General features: G+C 39.5%; 1 protein-coding gene across 2 annotated transcripts; it reads right to left on the bottom strand.

The window, feature by feature from the left end:
* Positions 1-197: 197 nt before the first annotated feature.
* On the bottom strand, positions 198-23,896 carry GPN1 (GPN-loop GTPase 1). Of its 2 annotated transcripts, none has more exons than XM_086326115.1 (14): positions 23,777-23,896; positions 23,005-23,098; positions 17,678-17,758; positions 16,859-17,475; positions 15,959-15,996; positions 12,550-12,628; positions 12,245-12,339; positions 11,257-11,302; positions 10,253-10,399; positions 9,398-9,480; positions 8,012-8,051; positions 7,036-7,126; positions 3,673-3,780; positions 198-1,809 (listed from the first exon to the last, which is right to left on the bottom strand). In XM_086326115.1, exons 4-14 carry the CDS (start codon positions 16,931-16,933, stop codon positions 1,727-1,729), a joined length of 885 nt encoding a protein of 294 aa, XP_086182241.1. In that variant the 5' UTR covers positions 16,934-17,475; positions 17,678-17,758; positions 23,005-23,098; positions 23,777-23,896; the 3' UTR covers positions 198-1,726. The 2 variants fall into 2 exon arrangements, with proteins under 2 accessions (XP_086182241.1, XP_086182240.1); XM_086326114.1 differs by having other exon boundaries at positions 16,859-16,925; positions 17,719-17,758.
* Positions 23,897-23,912: the final 16 nt, after the last annotated feature.

Here is a 23,912-nt window from a genome sequence, read left to right as displayed (position 1 = left end):
TGGGTTGGGAGGATCCCCTGGAGAAGGGAAAGGCTACCCACTCCAGTATTCTGGCCTGGAGAATTCCATGGACTGTAGTCCATGGGGTCACAAAGAGTTGGACACAACCGAGCAACTTTCACTTCACTTCACTTCCCCTTATTTACTGATGAAAGTACACATCTGGTGGTTGGTTTCCAGAAAGTAGCCACTTAGTATTTAATTAGTTCACTTAGCAAACATTTATTGAGTACCCATTATGTACTGGGTCCTTTGCAAGGGATATACAGATGAGTAAGACTGTCTCTGCTGTTATGGAGCTTAGGCCAGATGATTTCCTCTTTAATGAAAAAGTATTCAAAGGCACTAGGGAAAAAAACAGGTATGTACAAGTTTGCTGTCCAAGTGGTTCCCTCTTAAAGAACAAATTCAAGTTCTTAGACCAGTGGTTCCCATTAGTTATATAGTATTGAAATTAATACTTTATGTAAAACAAAATATTTTTATTTTTAGAAGATTTAAATTGAAGAATAGGCACTAGATGGCCAAGGTTCAGGTACTCTGATAAAGAAGGTCATAAGAGCATTGATACCTGAGATTCACCTGGAATTCATCTGGAATTATGCCATAGGCTGTTTGAGTTAGAGCACTGTTCTGAACTTAGCATGCATCAGAATCCCCTGGAGGCCTTTTTAAAATAGACTGCTAGGCCCCACGCCCCACCCCCAGTTTCTGATTTTGGTCTTGAATGTCCCATTTCTGGTAACTTGCCAGATGATGCTGATGCTTCTGTTCCAGAGACCATACTTTGAGAGCCACTGAACTGAAATACAGGTTAGGCAGGAATAAAATGTCTTAAGAGAAATATTACTATGTTTTAAGATACTGTGAAGAATGTGGAGGCGAAGCAAACCCTTACCAGGGCTATTATGCATGGAATGTGCACCTGACCCAAACCCATGCCCTTTGAGTAAATCACTAAGGAAGGACACACTGCATTAAAGTACAATACAAACAGGGCCTGGCTTCATTGCTCATTATTAGGTGTGGTGTGTACACAGAACTTCAGTAAACATCATGTGGCTTTAAATCTCTCTTCTGAACTGAAGTGACTATTTGTGATGATTTTCTTACTTGAAATGATGACAAGCAGGCTTACAACAGAGTGAAAATTAAAAACTCTTTATCTAAGCCACCATCTAAAGTAGAATTCTTACTAACTATGTGTTGCCCACTTTCTTCAGTGAACCTGATATTCTATAATGAGCTCCCCAGTGGGAGGCAGGTTTCATACTAACATTGACTGGTTGCCAAGGAGACTGCACTGTCATTCTGGACAAGCTCCTGTTTCCTCTCACCCTTTCTGATAAAAAGGAAGGGAACTCATGGTACAAGTTCAAAGGCAAATGCTCAGGAAGTAGAGGCTAGAGATCCAGCCTACTAAGTTCTCTGTTTCATCCATCAGTAGCAAAGTATGTGAGTTCAAATGATACAACTTGCAGTTTTAGGCTCAAAGGGATATCAGTGTCCAAAAACAGAATATGCTTCCTTGCATAAATCCGAGGGGAAGGCCAATGGGAATTATTAGCAGGTCCAAATAATCTATTCTGGCTTCATCGGAGTCAGGAAGTTTCACTAGTAAGACAAACTGCTATTCTGAACAAAACCGTCCTTTATAGATTGTAGCCCCCAGTCAGAGCTAAAGATAGTCCTTCACACAGAGTTCCAAAATTTTGAAATTTAGAAACTATTTGTTTTTCTTCCAGTACTGTGCCATTGATTCTTGCATAAAATTCTGGAATGCTGGCTCTTCGCGGCTTTCCTCTGTAACTATAAGGAAAAAAGAAGGTGAGTTATTTTCAGACTCTCCCCATTAGACCAGTGGATTAGAGCCACTGTCTCCCATCTATCAGAAATAGTACATGTAACCTTGAACAACATGGGCTTGAACTGCGTGAGTCCCCTTACACACAAACTTTTTTCAGTAGTACATACAGTATTACATAATCCACGGTTGATGAAATCCACAAATGCAGAACCAGAGTCGGAGGGCCAACTATAAGTTAGTTATATGAGGACTGTTAAAACTGTACCAAGGATAATAGGTACCCCAGCCCCTGAGTTGGTCAAGAGTCAACTGTACTCTTGCTAAGACACTCCATGTTCAATTCTCCCAATAAGGAAGTATTTCCTAGAAGCAGGTTCTATTTATCATGTTGCCCAAAATGTACAATTTCTTTGACCAATAGGTGGGGAGATGCTTCCCTCGTAAAGTAACTAAAATGAGATCCCACTCCTACATATTTTTAACTGAGAGTAATGAAAACCTGTGTCCACACAAAAACCTATTAACCAATCTTTATAGGAGTTTATTTACCACAGCTTAAACCTGGCAACAACCCAAATGTCAATTGGCTTGTGAATGGATAAACAAAGGCACATCCACATAATGGAATATTACTAAGCAATTTAAAAAAACATATTACTCATACATGCAATAACATGGAAGGATCACAAAAAGCATTATACTAAGTGAAAAAAGCCAAGTTAAATACTGTGATTCCACTTACATTACATTCTGGAAAAGGCAAAATTATAGGCACAAAAATCATATAAGTGGTTGCCAGAAACTGGTGTAGGGGAAGGGACTAAATAAAAATGGGCATGAGCGAACTTTTAGGGTGATGGAAGTGTTGTGTTTCTTGCTTATGATGGTAATTACTGTAAGACTATATGTATTAAAATTCATCTAACTATATACTTGTGGTGTTAGAGAAGACTCTTGAGAGTCCCTTGGAGTGCAAGGAGATCAAACCAGTCAATCCTAAAAGAAATCAACCCTGAATATTCACTGGAAGGATAGATGCTGAAGCTGAAGCTCCAATACTTCGGCCACCTGATGCAAAGAATGGACTCACTGGAAAAGACCCTGATGCTGCGAAAGAGTGAAGGCAGGAGGAGAAGGGGATGACAGAGGATGAGGTGGTTGGATGGCATCACTGACTCAAGGGACATGAGTTTGAGCAAGTTCTGGCAGTTGGTGATGAACAGGGAAGCCTGGCATGCTGCAGTCCATGGGGTTGCAAAGAGTCAGACACAACTGAGTGACTGAACTGAACTATACACTTTAAAGGAGTGGGATTTATTATTTGTAAATTATACCTCAATAAATAGTATTAAATGAGGCAATTTACATGTTAGCATCCAGCACACTGAAATAAAGAGAGGTTTACCCTTGAGCACAGCAAGGACCTACAAGGGTTGTTTCAAGAAATAGACTCTGTCCACAGTCTATAAAACTATGCCACATAAAACCCTTTAGGGTTTCCAAAGCCATTCTCTCCTCAATGTTACAGTCCCTTCTGACTAATTTAGGTTCACTAAGGCCTCCTGTATTCTTAAAACAATTATAATAAACAATCCTGGGTTCCTCAAAATTGAGTTAGGACCTAAAGATGAGAAGACACAAGACTAAGAAAAGGCCATAATCAAGCTCAGTACTAACCATTCTTGTGGAAGGCCAGGAACTCTCAGTGTATGGAACTCCTTTCTGGTGCTATATCCTTTACCATTTCCTCTCTCCCCTATTACTGGCTGCATGGTTAAAGTCTCTCAATAACAGAAAGCTCCAGGCAAACAATGAGAGGATAAGCAGTTGTTCTGTTTTCATGAGTCACCTCAGCCACCTCTCACCTCTGTGGTCAATATCATCAGTATCACTGTCTGCTTCCTCATCCTCTTCATCCAAGGTTCCCCGAGTCAGGATCAAATCAGAAGGGTCCAGCACAGGAGATGAGCTGCCTGCATGTAAAATACTATCAGCAGCATATCAGAACACAGGCCTCCTCAAAAGGGTAATTTTGAATCAGTAAGTAACTATGATTAAAAATTGGCAGGATGAAAGTGATCATGATAAAATGCAGTATCTTCTCTCTTCTAAATGTACTGTTCATACCATTAAACATTTCTACACTAGTTTATTTCACAAAGTGCCAGTAACCCAAGAAGTCTCATTTTTAAGTTGAGGAAAAACTCAACTCTCAAGAAGCTTGTCTTAGTAGTAATGTCATTTGTTTTTACTAGCTCTCAGCTTGAAAGCAGCTATGGTTTTTCCTATGAAGGCTAAAGACATGTGAGCAGACCCAGTGTGCTGGTAAGTCCAAAGTAAAAGTGTGGAGTGTTCAGGAAACTTCCTGATGGAAATTTAAGTTCAGAGAGGGTCTGAAGAGAACAGAGGGTGAAATGACAGAGGAGCTGAGTATTTTTCAAGAAAAGGAGAATTTATGATAAAAACCCTCCAGAAGACAGGCAGAGAAAGAATACCTCAACATAATAAAAGCCATACATGAATGATAAACCCACAGCGATTATTATCCTCAATGGTGAAAAATTGAAAGCATTTCCCCTAAAGTCAGGAACAAGAGAAGGGTGCCCACTCTCACCACTACTATTTAAGATAGTTTTGGAAGTTTTAGCCACAGCAATCAGAGAAGAAAAAGAAATAAAAGGAATCCAGATTGGAAAAGAAGAAGTAAAACTCTTACTGTTTGCAGATGACATGATCCTCTACATAGAAAATCCTAAACACTCCACCAGAAAATTACTAGAGCTAATCAATGAATATAGTAAAATTGCAGGATATTAAATTAACACACAGAAATCCCTTGCATTCCTATACACTGAGAAAACAGAAAGAGAAATTAAGGAAACAATTCCATTCACCATTGCAATGAAAAGAATAAAATACTTAGGAATAAATCTACCTAAAGAAACAAAAGACCTATATATAGAAAACTATAAAACACTGATGAAAGAAATCAAAGATGACACAAATAGACGGAGAAATATACCATGTTCACAGATTGGAAGAATCAATATAGTGAAAATAAGTATACTACACAAAGCAATCTATAGATTCAATGCAATCCCTATCAAGCTACCAACGGTATTTTTCAGAGAACTAGACCAAATAATTTCACAATTTGTATCGGAAATACAAAAAGCTTCGAATAGCCAAAGCAATCTTGAGAAAGAAGAATGGAACTGGAGGAATCATCCTGCCCGACTTCAGACTATACTAAAAAGCTACAGTCATCAAGACAGTATGGTACTGGCACAAAGACAGAAATATAGATCAATGGAACAAAATGGAAAGCCCAGAGATAAATCCTCACACCTATGGATACATTTTCTTTGACAAAGGAGGCAAGAATATACAATGGAGAAAAGACAATCTCTTTAACAAGTGCTGGGAAAACTGGTCAACCACTTGTAAAAGAATGAAAATAGAACACTTTCTCACACCATACACAAAAATAAACTCAAAATGGATTAAAGATCTAAACGTAAGACCAGAAACTATAAAACTTCTAGAGGAAAACATAGGCAAAACACTATCTGACATAAATCACAGCAGGATCCTCTATGACCCACCTCCCAGAGTAATGGAAATAAAAGCAAAAATAAATAAATGGGACCTAATTAAACATAAAAGCTTTTGCACAATGAAGGAAACTATAAGCAAGGTGAAAAGACAGCCTTCAGAATGGGAGAAAATAATAGCAAATGAAGCAACTGACAAAGAATTAATCTCAAAAATATACAAGCAGCTCCTGCAGCTCAATTCCAGAAAAATAAATGACCCAATCAAAAAATAGGCCAAAGAACTAAACAGACATGTCTCCAAAGAAGACATACAAATGGCTAACAAACACATGAAAAGATGCTCAACATCACTCATTATCAGAGAAATGCAAATCAAAACCACAATGAAGTACCATCTCACGCCAGTCAGAATGGCTGCTATCAAAAAGTCTACAAACAATAAATGCTGGAGAGGGTGAGGAGAAAAAGGAACCCTCTTACACTGTTGGTGGGAAAGCAAACTAGTACAGCCACTATGGAGAACAGTGTGGAGATTCCTTAAAAAATTGGCACTAGAACTGCCATATGACCCAGCAATCCCACTGCTGGGCACACGCACCAAGGAAACCAGAATTGAAAGAGACATGTGTACCCCAATGTTCATCACAGCACTGTTTACAATAGCCAGGACATGGAAGCAACCTAGATGTCCAGCAGCAGATGAATGGATGAGGAAGCTGTGGTACATACACACAATGGAATATTACTCAGCCATTAAAAAGAATGCATTTGAATCAGTTCTAATGAGGTGGATGAAACTGCAGCCTATTATACAGAGTGAAGTAAGTCAGAAAGAAAAACATGAATACAGTATACTAATGCATATATATGGAATTTAGAAAGATGGTAATGATGACCCTATATGCGAGAAAGCAAAAGAGACACAGAAGTAAAGAACAGTCTTTCGCATTCTGGGAGAAGGCGAGGGTGGGATGATTTGAGAGAGTAGGGTTGAAACGTGTATATTATCATATGTGAAGCGGATCACTGGACCAGGTTCAATGCATGAGACAGGGTGCTCAGGGCTGGTGCACGGGGATGACCCTGGGGGATGGGATGGGGAGGGAGTTGAGAGGGGTATTCTAGATGGGGAACACATGTGCACCCATGGCTGATTCATGTTGATGTATGGCAAAAACCACTAAAATATTGTAAAGTAATTAGCCTCCAATTAAAATAAATTAATTTAAAAAAAAGAAAAAGAGGAGAAAAAATGGAAAATTGAATATACTAATAGAAGTAAGCTCCCTACACAGGGAAACTAAATAAGGGCTGAGCTCCAATAGTCAGGAGAAAGTCTAATCAAGTGGGTTTGAGTCCTGAGCAGAGGATTCAGCTTGTTAGGGAATGGTCTCTAGGAGAGCCTAACATCAAGCCATGTACCCTAAGGCCATGGGATGTCATGACCACTCCCTCTTCAGGAGCCTAAAAGGGTTAAAAAAGCTCAGTTGGGAAACAGGGTAGCCAATTACTTGTTGGATCTAGGATTTATCTAAATTGATTGACCGACATAAAATACCACATTTACTTTATCCTTTTCTCTTTCTCTCCCTTAAATCCAAGAACCTAACTACTAAGTGGAGACAACTGTACCCTTCTTTTAGTTCCTAACACCAGAAGACCCTCCAGTACCTGTGGCAGTTCCTGTGTCCAAGGCTACAGAGCCCATATCTTTCTGGAGGCGTTCCAGTTGTTCTTTCTGCTGCTGGCTCTGTGCACTGGCCTATATACATAGAAAAATATGTCATTATATTAAAAAAGAAGGCCCAAGTTAGATGCCAGACTTCTAATGGAAATGACAAATTATACAAACACGAGAGGCTACTTAAACAATGAGGGAGGTAAGAGATGAATGATGACAGAAACACTAAGCAGTGTGGGCCCATATTAGCATAAATTCATTCCAGAGGGCTCTGCAGACTGTATTAGAGGTTTCAGAAATTCAACACAAAATCTTCAAAAGAACCCTCAAGCAGACACAGCAGGAAGGCTAAATGATAAGATGTTCAATGGAGCCAATGGGGACAGGACACCTGATCATTTGGGGTAAGAGTTATGAACTGCCTCTCTGTTAAACAAAATTCTACAACAGCCTTTAAATGGACCTTGGAGTCAGGGTAGAGGTGTAGCACTAGAAGGGCTCAGCACACATAACAGGAAAAACCTGATTTTTATTACTTCAAATTTAGAGAAGGGAAAAAGAGACCTTTCTGCATCCAGACAGCATACATACAAATTTACAGGTCAAATTAACAAGTATCTAAAGGATACACTGTATCTAAAAGATACAAGTATCTTCACAAGTATCTAAGTGAAAGTGAAAGTCGCTCAGTTGTGTCTGATTCTTTGCAACCCCATGGACTATACAGTCCATGGAATTCTCCAGGCCACAACACTGGAATGGGTAGCCTTTCCCTTCTCCAGGGGATCTTCCCAACCCAGATATCAAACCCAGGTCTCCTGCATTGCAGGTGGATTCCTTACCAGCTGAGCTACAAGGGAAGACCTTACAAGTATCTAAAGGATATACCAAAACAAAATCACTTATGATAGATGGGTTGCGACTGTTTTTTAGTAGCCCTAAAACACAAACAGCTTCTTATCTTACCAGTGATTTCTTCAGACGTTCATATTCAGGACGATACTCTCTGGAAAGAGAAACACTCTAAATCCCTTTGATTAATACTGACAAATTATACAAATACTAGAGGCTACTTAAACAATGAAGGAGATAAAAGATGAATGATGACAGAAACACTAAGCAGTGTGGGCCCTGCCTGCTCCCATGTCACTTCTATTTTCCTAGTACTTTGACGATAACAAAAGATCTTATGCTACCAAACATCAGATGTAACAACTCTTAGTCACTAAAACTCTATCCCTAAGGAATTAAAAGCAAGGTGCCTGACCCCCACCCTGAAACCAGCAAAGAGACAAAAGACTGACTGCTGAGCTGGGAAGATCAACTCTGGAGAGACCATGACTGATGAGTTCATCATACACTTGGATGAACATGAATAAAAGATGTTTAAATGATGAGTAAAAGAAGGTAGGCCTACTCAGGAAGCAGTATATAAATTATGTCGTTCATCTGGGCAACAATGAAAGGATACAGAAAAGAGCCTATCCTGAGGCTTTGATAACACTCACACACAAAAAAACAACAACCCACAACACTTGTCTGATGAACAAAAAATAATGTGTCTGAAAATAATAATGTGGCTATTAGGATCTTACTAAGTATGAAGCTTGCTAGAAAGCAGCCAGTTATCAGGCCTAAGAAAGTGTATAGGTGCTCTGACTCCACTTTCCTTTAGATAAATTAGAACTCGAATATTAACCATGACAACAGTTATAACAATCATTTATAAAGAAATATGTTTTCCATTTGTTGGCAATTATGCTAGGTGCTTTAGGTATATCATCTCAAATAATCTCAAATAATCCTCACAATGACCAATCTTAACAATAAATGCTACAGTTACTCATTTATTAAATGAAGGAAAAATCTAACTCATGTCTATCTGACTCCAAAGTCTATGTTCTTAATCAGGGGTCAACAAATGTGGCAAACAAGCCAAATCCAGCCCACTGTCTATTTTTATAAATAAAGTTTTATTGGAACACAGCCCCACCCAATTGTTTAGGAATTGTCTATAGGTGCTTTTACATCACAATGACAGAGTTATTACGGTCCACAAAGCCAAAAATTTTAATATCTGACTTTTACAATGTCTGATGACTCCTGCTCTTCATCATTCAATAAAGTGAAGATTTTATATTATTGTGGGGTCTTTTTATATTATTGTTTGTTTTTTTTTTAATCTAATGGGTACTTGTTAACCCTAAATGTGATGAGACCCAGTACACATCTGCATGGCAAATATAATACAAACATTATGAAAACCAAAACATTTTGCCTGACAAAACTGCTGTCCTATCAGAATTGTGAGTAACTAAGAATGCCATCAATTAAATGTTCTTTTGTCCTCACCTTTCATATTCTTCTGTGGCACTGGCAACTTGCACGAAGAGTTCATCTAAACCTGTACCCAGGACAGCAGACACACCCACCACCTGCCAAAAGCATCATTAATGCCACTGAGGAAACAACAGCATATTTTTAAACAGTGTACATTATTTGGTTCAAATGTCATAAAATCTTCATAGAAGAAGTTTGGATATGTTAAGAAGTCCCTGGCAAAGAATGACGCTAAAAGAATACAGAACAGCATGCTTACTCAAAAGTCATGGAAATAAAAAATTTTTTAATTTTTTAAGTTTAAAAGTCATGGTAATAAGTCCATGGAAAGTAGAGAACTGAAAAAGAAAATGAGGACCAAACAAGCAGCAGTTCTTTTCATCTGTTCCCTATCACATCAAACGACAGTCTGTTCTCTATAAAAATTAGTATCTCAATGTTTTTGCTTAGGCAGTGAACATACTCCTTGCTACCCATACCCTCTTTTGCTTACACAAATCTTACCCTTCCTTCAAAGCACACCTATATGTGCTATATCCTCCAAAATCCCTCATTTCAAAAGTGATCTACCACCTAACCACTATCAGGCCAACTTTATATCTTTCTTAAGATATCACAATATGAGTTACAATACATTATATTTCAACTCTGTGTTTAGTCTTCTCTCCTAACTAGACCATAAAATCTCTGAAGGTAGGGTCTCTATCATATTTATCTATTAAATCTCCAGTTTTTAATAAGCAATGCCTTATAAATTACTTTTCGGAAGGTAATGAATTTCCTCTCCAAAGATATGTTCAAAGCCAGTCCTTTGGATTAACAGGTTAACTGGAGAGATGGACAGCATAAGCAAGAGAGAAAGTTTACCCTGAGTGAGCTGTAAAACTCATCTAACACCAGGCTCATTGAACGAGTCAGGTTACTGACGTATGTAGTCTCTTGATTCAAAGCATCTTGGAAAGCCTCAAAATCCTGCATCCATTCCACTGCAAAGCTGTGGTCAATGATGTCAGTCTGTACCAGAGAGAAGACAATTAACAGCAACCAGAGATGAGGTCAGATCCCAAACAATGGGAAATTTTATTAAAAAAAATTTTTTTTAACTAATTTTTTAATTAAAAATTTTATTTTTAATTAAAAAAAATTTTTAAACTTTTGGCCACATCTCACAGCATGTGGATCTTAGTTCCCTGACCAGGGATTGAACCTATCCCCTGCAGTGGAAGTATGGAGTCTTAACCACTGGACCATCAGGGAAGTTCCTTCTCCCAATTTCTTTTAATTAAGTGGTGACAACAAAGAGCAATCATTCATAGATTTTCCTTCTCTGCTTCCCCCATTTCCTCCTCCACTGAAACAAGCCACAAAGAGCCAAGAATGCTGTGCAGTATAAATAATTAAATGAAGATCTGTATATTCCAGGTTAAAACAGACCCTTTACTATCCACTGCCAAGTGACCATGGCCACAGTGGAGGCCAGCATTTTCCAGGCTCCAAAGTCAAGTACACAGTCTCTTGCATTCTGGCCAACAACCAACCACAGAGAAGTTTTGGTTTTGTTTTAATTGCCACTCCCCACAGGCTGGCAGTCCCTCCCCCACTTACAGAGTCCTGATCTTGAGGGATAACCCATATGCTGTGGACCAGGAGTTACTCTATTTAGCCTAAAATAACTTTGGAGAAGAATCAGTGACATATAGTGTATTCATTCAATTTAATTGAGTCCATTTCTGAGAAGTGCTCACAACTTTGCTTTCAGTTAGCTTCAATCTGCTCTGCAGCATCTGAAATCATCCTTCTCACCTAACCAAATTTCTAACACAAGGTTCTGATGAAATATTCAGGCAAGACTGGAAGAAGACTCCACTTACTTTATTCATGACCACAATAAAAGGCAGCTTGGTTTTGTATAAGATGCTGAAAATCAAATATGAAGGCATTATTAGTAAAAGCACTTAAGCTCCTGCTTGTGTTATTAATCCAATGAAGCTGAGTAATTAAAAGGGAGAGGGGTTCAGACTCTAAACACAGGTATCCATTCTCACACGGCACTCACGTGTGCTCTCATCCCAAGCAGGAAACCACCACCACTAAGCAACTGACACACATACACACTCTCTCCTATTCTTGGAGTAATAATGCTTTGGTACTGATCCTGGGTATGTTTATGTGTGTATGTATGTGTGTTGTTTTTCACCAAATTAACTGTCTATTAAACAGTTACTATGAAGATAAAATCATGCTGTCAAATATCAGATTTCTATTTGGACCAGGATTTCTTGTGTTTAACAGGAAGGAATATCCCTGGTTACATTAGAAGAGACAAAGTGGAGTGCTTGCTTTTTGCAAATGCCTAAAATTAAACTCAGTGTTAATAATTGCCCACCTTGCTCCTAGGTCTAATGCACTAACATAGCCTAGTAGGGATGCCCTTCCTCTCCTAATAGCCCCATGCTTGAGAAAATATGTGCATGCAGAATCACGGATGAATCTTTTAATTCAGTCTCTCCTCATGTTATAATCTCATTTTTCCTAGCACAAAAAAAAAAAAAAAAAAAAAAGGCATTTAGACCAGAGCCTCTATTCTATTCAGAACTGGATTTCATTCAACTGGGGGCAATGCATCTACCAGAAGGTGCATTTTCATTCATCACCTGTTCTGTAATAAGCAAAGGAGAAAGACGACCAGGGGCTGATGCCAAGGCATATGTGCTTCTCTTCCCTCACCAACCCAGAAACACTAAAGGGTGTGGGCAGCACAAACCGAGAGGGAAGCACTCAGGACTCAAAAATGAAGGAAAAGAAGTAATGGAGACTTCACTTCTTGACACAACACTATGCCCAACAATAATGTATTACCTGCAGGCATAGAGCATATTGGACATGAAGGTCACTGGGTTGGTACTTCGAGATGTGTCCATTACATAAATGACAATCGTTGGAAACGAGGATGCCTAAAGCCACAGAATAATCACAGCTTTAGTCAAAAGGTCCTTGACCTGTCCCCAAACTCTTCTCCTACCCTCTGTGGAGAGGAAGAACCACTCTAGGAGGGTGTGCAGAGCTCTATGACTCTATCCCACGTAAGTTCCCAGGCAGAAAGATGAAGTTTTTCTTGTCTGGCTCTCTACTTAACCCTCAGTAACAAGTCCTAGAATACTCACCAGGGCCTCAGTGATAATTGTCCCAGAAGCTGACCATGTGAATACCTCAATCTGTCCAGGTGTGTCAATCAAGACATACCTGTGTCAAAAAAGGTCATAAAAGAAGTTTTTACTTGTGCATTCTGAAAGATATTCCAGACCACAAAACAGTAACATCTGGGCATTTAAGACAAGAAATAACCTCCCATGCCAAGTCTCACATCTTCCCATTGCCATTAAAGTGAAGACCACATTCCCCCAGGCTTTGGTCAGTGTCCAGTGTTCAGGTTCATTGGCAAGAGCAGCAATATATCAGTGCTGCAAACAGTCATAGAGGAAACTGACAGTTTTAGAAACACACTGCATTAAAAATGAGAGATAAGCAAAGTAAAAGTGAAGTCGTTCAGTCGTGTCTGACTCTTTGCGACCCGTGGACTGTAGCCCACCAAGCTCCTCCATCCATGGGATTCTCCAAGCAAGAATACTGGAATGGGTTGCCATTTCCTTCTCCAGGGGATCTTCCCAACCCAGGGATCAAACCCAGGTCTCCCACATTGCAGGCAGACGCTTTAACCTCTGTGCCACCAGGAAGCAAAACCAGTATGTAAATCTCTTGGGAAACCTGTTTACTTAGCGGTGGGTTTGGAGGAAAATGGAGGAAAGGGAAGAAGAGAAAAAGAAGGTGGTAACTAAAGAAGAGGGTCTCTTCTTGAGGGGATGCAGTGTTCTAAACTTGTGGTGATGGCTGTACAATTCTATAACTACCATAAAAGCCACAGAATTGCACAATTAAAATGGGTAAACTGTATGGCACATGAACTATATCTCAATAAAGCTGTTTGTAAAAAAGAACAAAGATTCACTCATACACGGACAATTAACTGACAACAAAGGAGCCAAGAATATACAATGGAGAAAGGGAAGTCTCTTCAAGAAATGGTGTTGGGAAAATCAGTCATATGCAAGAGAATGAAACCAGACCACTCCACATACAAAAATTAACTCAAAATATATGAAAAACTAGAATGTAACACCTGAAAGAAAACAGAGGCAGTAGCCTCACTGCCATCTGTCTTAGTGAAGTTTTTGGGGATTGGACACCAAAGGCAAGGAAATCAAAAGCAAAAATAAAAGATGAGACTACAAATGAAAAAGCTTCTGCACAGCAAAGGAAAACATCATCAAAACTAAAAGGTGGGAATTCTCTGGTGGTCCTGTGATTAGGACTTGGCACTTTCACTGTGGTGGCCCAGGGTTCAATACCTGGCTGGGGAACTAAGATCCCACAAGTCACTGGACATGGCTAAAAAAAAAAACCCAAAGGCAACCTACTGAACAGCAGAAAATATTTGCAAATCACATCTGATTAGGGATTGGTATCCAAAATACATAAAGAACACATACAATTCACAAAACAACATGATTCATAAATGAGAGAGGATCTAATATGTAGACATTTCTCCAAAGAAGATACACAGATAGTCAATCGGCACATGAAAAAGATGTTCAACATCACTAATTACTAAGGAAATGCAAATCAAAACCACAGTGAAATGTCACCTTACATTTGTTAGAACAGCTCTTACTTATCGAATACATAACAAATAACAAGTGTTGAAGCAAATGTATAAAAAAAGAAACACTTGTACAGTGTTAGTGGGAGTATAAACTGGTACAGCCACTATGAAAAACAGTAGGAAGATTCCTCAAAAACTGAAGGGTAGAGCTACCATATATGATTCAGGAATTCCACTTCTGGGTATTTATCCAAAGAATATAAAAACACTAATTAGAAAAAATATACACACCCGTATGTTCATTGCAGCACTATGTACAACACCCAAGACCCAGAAGCAACTTAAGTGTTCACCGATGGATGAATGGATAAAGAAGACGTGGTATACACATAGTAGAAAACTATTTAGCCATACAAAAAGAATGAAACCTTGCCATTTGTGACAACATGGATGATGCTAAGTAAAACAAATCAGAAGCAAAAAGACAACTACTGTACAATTTCACTCGTAAGTGGAATAATCTGGGAAAAGGAGAGAAAGAATGAAACAAAGAGAAAAGAAAACCAACCAAAAGCAAGTTCACAGATAGAGAACAAATCAGTGGTTACCAGAGGGAAAAGGGGTTGTGGGTGGATCAAAGCGGTGAAAGGGATCAACTATGGTGACAGATGATAGCTGGCCTTTGGGGGTGATCACTCTGCAGTGTACACAGACATTAAATTATAATGTGTACTGGAAATTTATTAAAAAAAAAAAAAGGCAAAAAATTCGAATAGCCATTTCTCCAAATATATACCAATGGCTAAGAAGTACATTAAAAGATGCTCAACATCATTAATCATTTAGGAAATACATACCATAAACACAATCTGACACCACTTCATACCCACTAAGATGGCTCTAATCAAAAACAGTAATAAGTACTGATAAGTATGTATAGAAAATGGAACCCTCAATGCATGTATGTTGTAAAATGGTGCCTGCAGCCACCAGGAGCTTGGAGGAACAGGGAATAGAATGAATGCTAATGAGAATGGGGTTCTTTTGGAGATGAAAATGTTTTGAAATCAGGTGATTATGATCAATGCACAACTTTGTGAATATACCAAAAACCACTAAACTGTATACTTTTAAAGAGTGTACTTCATGGTCTGTGAATTCATACTGTAATAAAGCTATTACTTTAAAAAAAAACCTACTCCTATATGATCCTTTTTTTGTAAAAACACCTTATCCAGCCATCCTTCTATCTATGTACATATAAACAGAAACACCTGGGATGATAAATCACTGCTACTATATCCTCATAGTAGCAATAATGATAAAAATGATTGTTATTTCTAATGATAAGAAGGGTGATAGCTTCCTATTTTAAATCTATGCATGGTATGAAATAGTCACAGTAATATCTATACTCTTTACAAAAACAAATTATCTTCCTTTCTTTTAAAAAAGCAAACCTATTAAAAATTTAACAACAGTTAATCACAGACAATGATAATAAGAATACTACTCTATTTTATTTTTAAATACTTTTTAGTTAAAAAATAGTCTCTCTGAATCATGTGAATTATATTACTTTAATCAAGGATTAGAACGGTATTTCAGACACTTTAATGCCAACAAGCAAGAGAAGGCAACTGAACAAGTAAGTTGACTCAAATTCTAAAGATACCTCCTAAGAAGCCAGAACCATATTCCAAAGTGATTGGGGGTGGGATTCTATTAAACTGAGCTCCACACTGTAGAGCATCTCAATGACTGGTCTTCTTGCCCACAGTTTTTTCACTTGTCATGGTTTCATCTCAAACTTCACTCTTTCAAAACTTGATAGTATCCCAAAATCTTTCAAAAAAACCTAGAAACACATCTACTACAGAGTAATAAATAGGCATTAGACTGAAATCACTTACTTAGACATGTTCTGGGCCTTCTCAATAAATTTCATCACCTAAAGGAGAAAGATATCAATTACAACAAGATCCAAGTTCAACAAAAAAAAATTACAGGGCCCTGTCCAGAGTGGCCCACCTCACAGGCACCATTAACAACTGAATCTCTATGTTCTGCATCTGAGGACACCAACTAACATGCTCATGGAACTAAAAAAACAAAGCCACACCTGCAGCACCACAACACCCTGGAGCACCGGGCAAGGGCCTGAGGAGCTGAAGACTTGATCTGTCAGTACCAAGTCTCTTTCCTGGTGCTTTGGTAAAGTGTTAACAGCTTGTCTCACTGAGTGAAACCGAGGTTAAAAAAAAAATAGTGATGCAAAACTCTCTTAAGGAAGTGGAATGTGACAGAGAAAAGCTAATAGATGACAACTATCTGCTGCAAGTGAAAAGCCCCATAATCATTCCATTCTCTGCCTGGCAGACCTTCCCACTCCCCATCCCTCCAACCATCCTTGGGGCAAAACTGCACAGATGAAGAATAGAACCCAGGGGGATTCCATGGAGGTCCAGTGGTTAGGACTCTGTGTTTTCAATGCCAAAGACCCAGGATTCAATCCCTGGTTGGGGAACTAAGATCCTGCAAGCCACATGGCTAAAAAAAAAAAAGAGAAAGAGCAAAAGAACTCAAGCCTCTTAGGTGTCTGCTTTGTTGGCTGCCACAAACATTCAGTGTGAAGTCTCTCGCCATGTTGATCATCCTCACATTGCCTACTTCTCTGTCCACCAAAATGCCTCCTTATGTTCTATATGGACATCCAGATGGATTGCCCTTCTTTCCCGATGTGATCAAGCTAAGGCATTTAACAGTCACAAGTTTTAACACAGCCATGTCTATGTAAATAGAGACAGATATACCTGATCAAATCTGGTAGCAAAGAGATTGAGTGAGGTCACTATGCCACCATTAGGTCCAAGTCCATACCTAGACATTAAGTTAAGGATTTAAATTGCTTATAGATCAATTTAGATGATAAAGTTTATTATCTTGACAATCACACACACACACACAAACCCAGCATAACATTAGTGTTCCACTGACTAGAATGAACCACACAATCTTAACCTCATAGGGAAACATTCATTATTGATGTCTACCTCATTCATTTATTGTTTAAAAATGGCCATGTAAAATGGGGCCAAATGGAATGGACAGATATTTCAGGCATTGACAGCCTGAGAGTATTAGCCATGAAGACCGTCTATGTACCACTCCTTGCTCTGATTCTCACTCTTCAAGTCACCTGAGGATTGGAGTCAGTCTTCCTACTCAGTAGGACCTAAAGGGAAAGCACACATTTTATGGGCAATGTACTAAGAGTTGACCAACCCAAAACTTAGAGTTGATCTTACTAACCTTTGAGTTTCCCAGTCTAAAGAGATGGTGACCAACAGCTGTATCCAAGGCAATACTACCTTGTGGACCCAGGCACACCACCAGCTAGCCGTGCATCCTCTGTGCTAATCACAACATCCTGCAGTTTGGGACAAAGGCATAAAATGGAACTCACAAGCTGAAATAGGATGTCTAACCACCTACAATGCCTCTCCTCATATTCATCATCCCTCCTCTTTATAAAGTTACTTGAAAGCTATCAAATGCTTTTGCTAGTATACTTCACAAGGAAAGGCACAGATTTTTTTTCAAAGCTACACAATACACAGACAGTAACTAACCAGGGATGAGCCAACATCAAAGTAGATGTGGAAAAGGATACTGTTTCATGACTTCTTTATACTTCACAGTATCACGAATGTCTGTGAGGGGAAAAAAAACAAAGAAATGGAATTTAACACATAAGAAACAATACAATTTGAGACTCTCTTAATATCTAAGCCAATTGACCTCTCAAGTCATCTCTGCTTCCTCTGAGGAAATAAATCAGTTTCTCTCTTAGCATCCAAGTCACTTTTCAAATCTGTTTCCTAAATTTTCAAGCTAAGATCACTGAATTGTGATAGCAAAAGAAGCAAGTTCAGGAACAGACTAGGAGGACAAAAGTTACCCTGGAAGTATCTTCCCTCCCAACAAGAAACTGAAACCAGCTTTTGAAGCTTCTATGCTCAGCACTGTCTATTAGTAACCTCTCCAGCTTCACACTGGTTTACTTCCTTATGGCCAAGGATAACTGCCAAGTAACCCAAGAAGAAGGCTAGGCTAGGAGCTCTCCGGTTACAGTAGGGATGGTCTGAGATGAAAAGAAAAGTTCTATACAACTTAAATACTTTCTCAGTGACCATATATATAGAAAAAGGGAGTTAAATCAAGAAAAAAGGCTTATTTTTTACTCCTCACTTACTGGTAACTAAGTTAAAGCAGATAACATTTTTATAAAGGCATTAACTTGGGGAGTGGATGTCAGGGAGAGAAATAAGTGATGGAGATTAAGAGGTACAAACTTTCAGTTACAAAACAAATGAGTCATGGGAGTGAAATGTACAGTGTGGGGAATATAGTCAATAATAATATAGTACTGTTGTATGGTGACAGATATTAACTAGATTTGTCATAGCAATAATTCTGAAATGTTTACAGATATTTCAAATTAGTATGTTGTGTACCAGGAACTAATGATAATACTTTGGCAGGTCACTTACACTGAAAGACAAACAAACACACAGAAAAAGTAGACTGGATTTGTAGTTATCAGAAGTGGGTGCGGAGGGAGGGAACAATTAGATGAAGGTAGGCAAAAGGTATTAACTTCCAATGCTAACACCAATAAACACTAGAGATGTAATATACAATATTATAAATGTAACAAGCACTGCTATATGTTACATGTGAAAGCTATTAAGAGTTCTCATAACAAGGGAAAAAAGATTTTGCATTCCTTTAATTTTATATCTATATGAGACGATAGATGTTCACTACCCTGGTGCTGGGAAAGATTGACGACAGGAGGAGAAGGGGATGACAGAGGATGAAATGGTTAGATGGCATCACCGACTCAATGGACATGAGTTTGGGTAAGCTCTGGGAATTGACGATGGACAGGGAGGCCTGGCGTGCTGCAGTTCATGTGGTCGCAAAGAGTAGGACACAACTGAGCAACTGAACTGAACTGAAACTTACTATGATAATCACTTCCTGAGTTTGTAAATCAAACCATTATGTTATACAACTTAATCATATACAATGCTGTATGTCAATTATATCTCAATAGAACTAGAAAAAAATTTATTTGGATGGAATTCAAAATAAAAAGGAAATTGATTTATTCAGTAATATCTAACTAGACCTATGCAGCAGTTGGTAGACCTACACCATCAAATACTGCTCCTTGGAAGAAAAGCTATGACCAACCTAGACAGCATATTAAAAAGCAGAGACATTACTTTGCCAACAAAGGTCCCTCTAGTCAAAGTTATGGTTTTCCCAGTAGTCATGTATGGATGTGAGAGTTGGACTATAAAGAAAGCTGAGCACCGAAGAATTGATGCTTTTGAACTATGGTGTTGGAGAAGATTCTTGAGAATCCTTTGGACTGCAAGGAAATCCAACCAGTCCATCCTAAAGGAAATCAGTCCTGATTATTCACTGGAAGGACTGATGCTGAAGCTGAAACTCCAATACTTTGGCCACCTGATGGGAAGAGCCAACTCACCGGAAAAGACCCTGATGCTGGGAAAGACTGAAGGCAGGAGAAGGGGATGACAGAGGATGAGATGGTTGGATGGCATCACTGACTCAATGGACATGAGTTTGAGCAAGCTCGGGGAGTTGGTGACGGACAGGGAAGCCTGGCAAGCTGTAGTCCATGGGGTCACAAAGAGTTGGACACGACTGAGCGACTGAACTGAACTGAGCCTTTAAGTGAAAAGATGGAAACATTTTTTCTCCAAAATTGTTCTCATAATGATTTCTGGTTCTTAATACCAGGTCTTCCTTAATCCTCTGTTGTCCCCTTCTCCTCCTGCTTTTAATCTTTCTCAGCATATGGATATGTCTGGTGGTGAAAGTAAAGTCCAATGCTGTGAAGAACAATATTGCACAGGAACCTGGAATATTAGATCCATGAATCAAGGTAAATAGTAAGTGGTCAAACATGATATGGCAAGAGTGAACATCAACATTTTAGGAATCAGTGAACTAAAATGGACCGGAATGGGCAAATTTAATTCAGATGACCATTATATCTACTACTGTGGGCAAGAATCCCTTAAAGAAGTGGAGTAGCCCTCATAGTCAACAAAAGAGTACAAAATGCAGTACTTGGATATATTCTCAAAAATGAAAAAATGATCTCTGTTCATTTCCAAGGCAAACCATTCAATATCACAGTAATCCAAGTCTATGCCCCAACCACTAAAGTCAAAGAAGCCGAAGTTGAATGGTTCTATGAAGACCCACAGGACCTTCCAGAACACACACACACACACACACACACATACACACACACACACAAATGTCCTTTTCATTATAGGGGACTGGAATGCAAAAGTAGGAAGTCAAGAGATACCTAGAGTATCAGGCAAGTTTGACCTTGGAGTACAAAATGAAGCAGGGCAAACGCTAATAGAGTTTTGCCAAGAGAACGCACTGGTCATAGCAAACACACTCTTCCAAAAACACAAGCGATAACTCTAAACATGGACATCACCAGATGGTCAATACCAAAATCAGATTGATTATGTTCTTTGCAGGCAAAGATGGAGAAGTTCTATACAGTCAATAAAAACAAGATGGGGAGCCAACTGTGGCTCAGATCATGAACTCCTTATTGTGAAATTCAGACTTAAAGAAAGTAGGGAAAAGCACTAGGCCATTCAGGTATGACCTAAATCAAATCCCTTATACTTATACAGTGGAAGTGACAAATAGATTCAAGGGATTAGATCTGATAGAGTGCCAGAAGAACTATGGACGGAGGTTTCTAACACTGTACAGGAGGCGGTGATCAAAACTATCCCCAAGAAATGCAAAAAGGCAAAATGGTTGTCTGAGGAGGCCTTACAACTAGCTGAGAGAAGAAGAGAAGCTAAAGGCAAAGGAGAAAAGGAAAGATATGCCCATCTGAATGCTCAAGTTCCAAATAATAACAAGGACAGATAAGAAAGCCTTCTTAAGTGAACAATGCAAAGAAATAGAAGAAAACAATAGAATGGGAAAGACCAGAGAGCTCTTCAAGAAAATCAGAGATAACAAAGGAACATTTCATGCAAAGATGGGCACAATAAAGAACAGAAAGGGCATGGACCTAACAGAAGCAGAAGATATTAAGAAGAGGTGGCAAGAATACACAGAAGAACTGTACAAAAGAGTCTTGACCTGGATAACCATGATGGTGTGATCACTCACCTAGAGCCAGACATCCCGGAGTGTGAAGTCAAGTGGGCCTTAGGAAGTATTACTACAAACAAAGCTAGTGGAGGTGATGGAATTCCAGCTGAGCTACTGAAAATCCTAAAAGATGTTGCTGTTAAAGTGCTGCACTCAATATGCCAGCAAATTTAGAAAATTCAGCACACAGGACTGGAAAAGGTCAGTTTTCATTCCAATCCCAAAGAGAAGGGTAATGCCAAAGAATGTTCAAACTACCACACAATTGCACTGATTTCACATGCTAGCAAGGCTTCAAGCTAGGCTTTAACAGTATGGAACCAGAACTTCAAGATGTACAAGCTAGATTTAGAAAAGGCAGAGGAACCAGAATCAAATTGCCAACATCCATTGGATCATAGAAAAAGTAAGGGAACTCCAGAAAAACACTTACTTCTGCTTCATTGACTATGCTAAAACCTTTGATTGTGTGGATCACAACAAACTGGAAAATTCTTAAAGAGATGGGAATACCAGACCACTTTACCTGCCTCCTGAGAAACCTGTATGCAAGTCAAGAAGCAACATTTAGAACTGAACATGGGACAACAGACTGGTTCCAAATTGGGAAAAAAGTACATCAAGGCTGTATATTGTCACCCTGCTTATTTAACTTAGATGCAGAGTACATCATGAGAAATACTGGGCTGGATGAAGCTCAAGCTGGAATCAAGATTGCTAGGAAAAATATCAATAACCTCAGATATGCAGATAACACCACTCTAATGGCAGAAAGCAAAGAGGAACTAAAGAGTCTCTTGATGAAGGTGAAAGAGGACAGTGAAAAGGCTGGCTTAAAACTCAACATTCAGAAACTAATGGCATCTGGTCCCATCACTTCACAGCAAATAGATGGGGAAACAATGGAAACAGTGACAAACTTTATTTTCTTGGGCTCCAAAATCACTGCAGATGATGACTGCAGCCATGAAATTAAAAGACACTTGCTCCCTGGAAGAAAAGCTATGATAAACCTAGACAACATATTAAAAAGCTGAGGCATTGCTTTGCAGACAAAGGTCCATATAAAGCTATGATTTTTCCAGTAGTCATGTACGGATGTGAGAGTTGGACCACAGAGAAGGCTAAGCACCAAAGAATTGATGCTTTCAAACCTGGTGCTGGAGAAGACTCTTGAGAGTCCCTTGGACAGAAAGGAGATCAAAGCAGTCAACCCTAGAGGAAATCAACCCTGAATATTCACTGGAAGGACTGATGCTGAAGCTGAAACTTCAATACTTTAGCCACCTGATGGGAAAAGCCAACTCATTTGAGAAGATCCTGATGCTGGGAAAGATCGAAGGCAGGAGGAAAAGGGGACAACAGAGGGTGAGATGGTTGGATGGTATCACTGACTCAATGGACATGAATTTGAGCAAATTCCAGTAGATGGTGAAGGATAGGAAAGCCTGGCGTGCTGCAGTCTATAGGGTCTAAAAGAGTTGGACACGACTGAGCAACTGAAGGACTGAACAACAATAACAAGGAAGGGGAGGGAGTAAACAAAGGAAAAAATGGTAACTAGGAAGAAGGCTGTTTCAGGATACTAGCAAATCTAAGGGAAATGAAATCAGGCAGTTTAGAAAACATTAAAAATGAAAGTATTGAAGATGGGTAGGATAGGTTGACAGCTTCCCATTCTCTAAGAAATTTTACACAAGTTCTGGCAGAGTTTACTCACCAATATTGGCAGGAAAGGGAACTTCATGCACAGCTGGGTCCAGGTTGATCACATAAGGTGGACACCCTTGACTATGCAGATATCCTGTGAGCCTCTGCAGTGACATGGAGAGAGGGATAGACTGAGACCAAGAGCAGGACAAAGGGACAAGAGTGAACTTCCTCTCCTTTATCCAACTTACCAGAAGAATTGTACTTCCATTTCCCTCTACCTTATTCGTCTCTGATCTCCACCTACAACATTCACTCTCAGTTGAAATGCTACCTTTCTTCGTCACACATCCAAGAGTCTCCTCTACACTCCATCACTTAACTTGGAGCGGGGGCGGGGTTTCTATCTCCCCGCCAAAATAGTAGCTCCACCTAAGCGGGAACTTTGTCATTTCTGCTGTATCCCCAGTGCCTGAAACATTGCAGGCATCCCAGAAAGAATTCTTTAGAAATCTACACTTTAGAAACGCAGCTCTCTATTAACCGCCAGAATTCCTTTAAGCCTCTGCCTTGTGGAGTTGGCAATAACATGACAATTCCTAAACCAACTACAGTCGTACCAAATCGGCACTGAGGGTGCGTAGAAGAGTCTAAATGAACCCAGGTTAGGATCTGAGAAGGCTTCCCGGAGAAAGAAACCGGAGTTGCCGGTATGTCCCTGAAAGCAGGCATCGGTTCCTTCCAACTCCCCAGAGAGACCTCCCTCCCTTTTTCCCCTGGCCTTACTCCCACCACAGACAACTTCTCGCGCGCCCCGACTACGCCCGCGCCATGTAGGTCACCTGTACAAAGGTGGTTTTCCCAGACCCCGCCATTCCCAACACCAACAGACACGCGGGGGGCCGAGGACCCCCTGATGCTTGAGATTCCGTGGCAGATGCGGGCGCGGCCATCTTGTTCCTGGCTCCGCCCACTAGA

The sequence above is a fragment of the Bos grunniens genome, chromosome 11 (genome assembly GCF_055505025.1).
Source record: "Bos grunniens cultivar Pamir isolate PY7600 chromosome 11, Bosgru_T2T1.0, whole genome shotgun sequence".
Classification (NCBI taxonomy): domain Eukaryota; kingdom Metazoa; phylum Chordata; class Mammalia; order Artiodactyla; family Bovidae; genus Bos; species Bos grunniens.
The sequence above is the reverse complement of the archived record's forward strand: the minus strand, read 5'-3'. Positions and strand labels throughout refer to the sequence as shown.

What these genes read in the sequence shown, in the direction of transcription:
- GPN1 (XM_086326114.1), bottom strand. Translation starts at nt 23,887, where the DNA reads ATGGCCGCGCCCGCATCTGCCACGGAATCTCAAGCATCAGGGGGTCCT. An exon ending in TTGCTACCAGATTTGATCAG is followed by an intron (nt 15,997 to 16,858) that starts GTATATCTGTCT and finishes TTTCTCCTTTAG; the next exon opens with GTGATGAAATTTATTGAGAA. An exon ending in CAATTATCACTGAGGCCCTG is followed by an intron (nt 12,340 to 12,549) that starts GTGAGTATTCTA and finishes CTGTGGCTTTAG; the next exon opens with GCATCCTCGTTTCCAACGAT.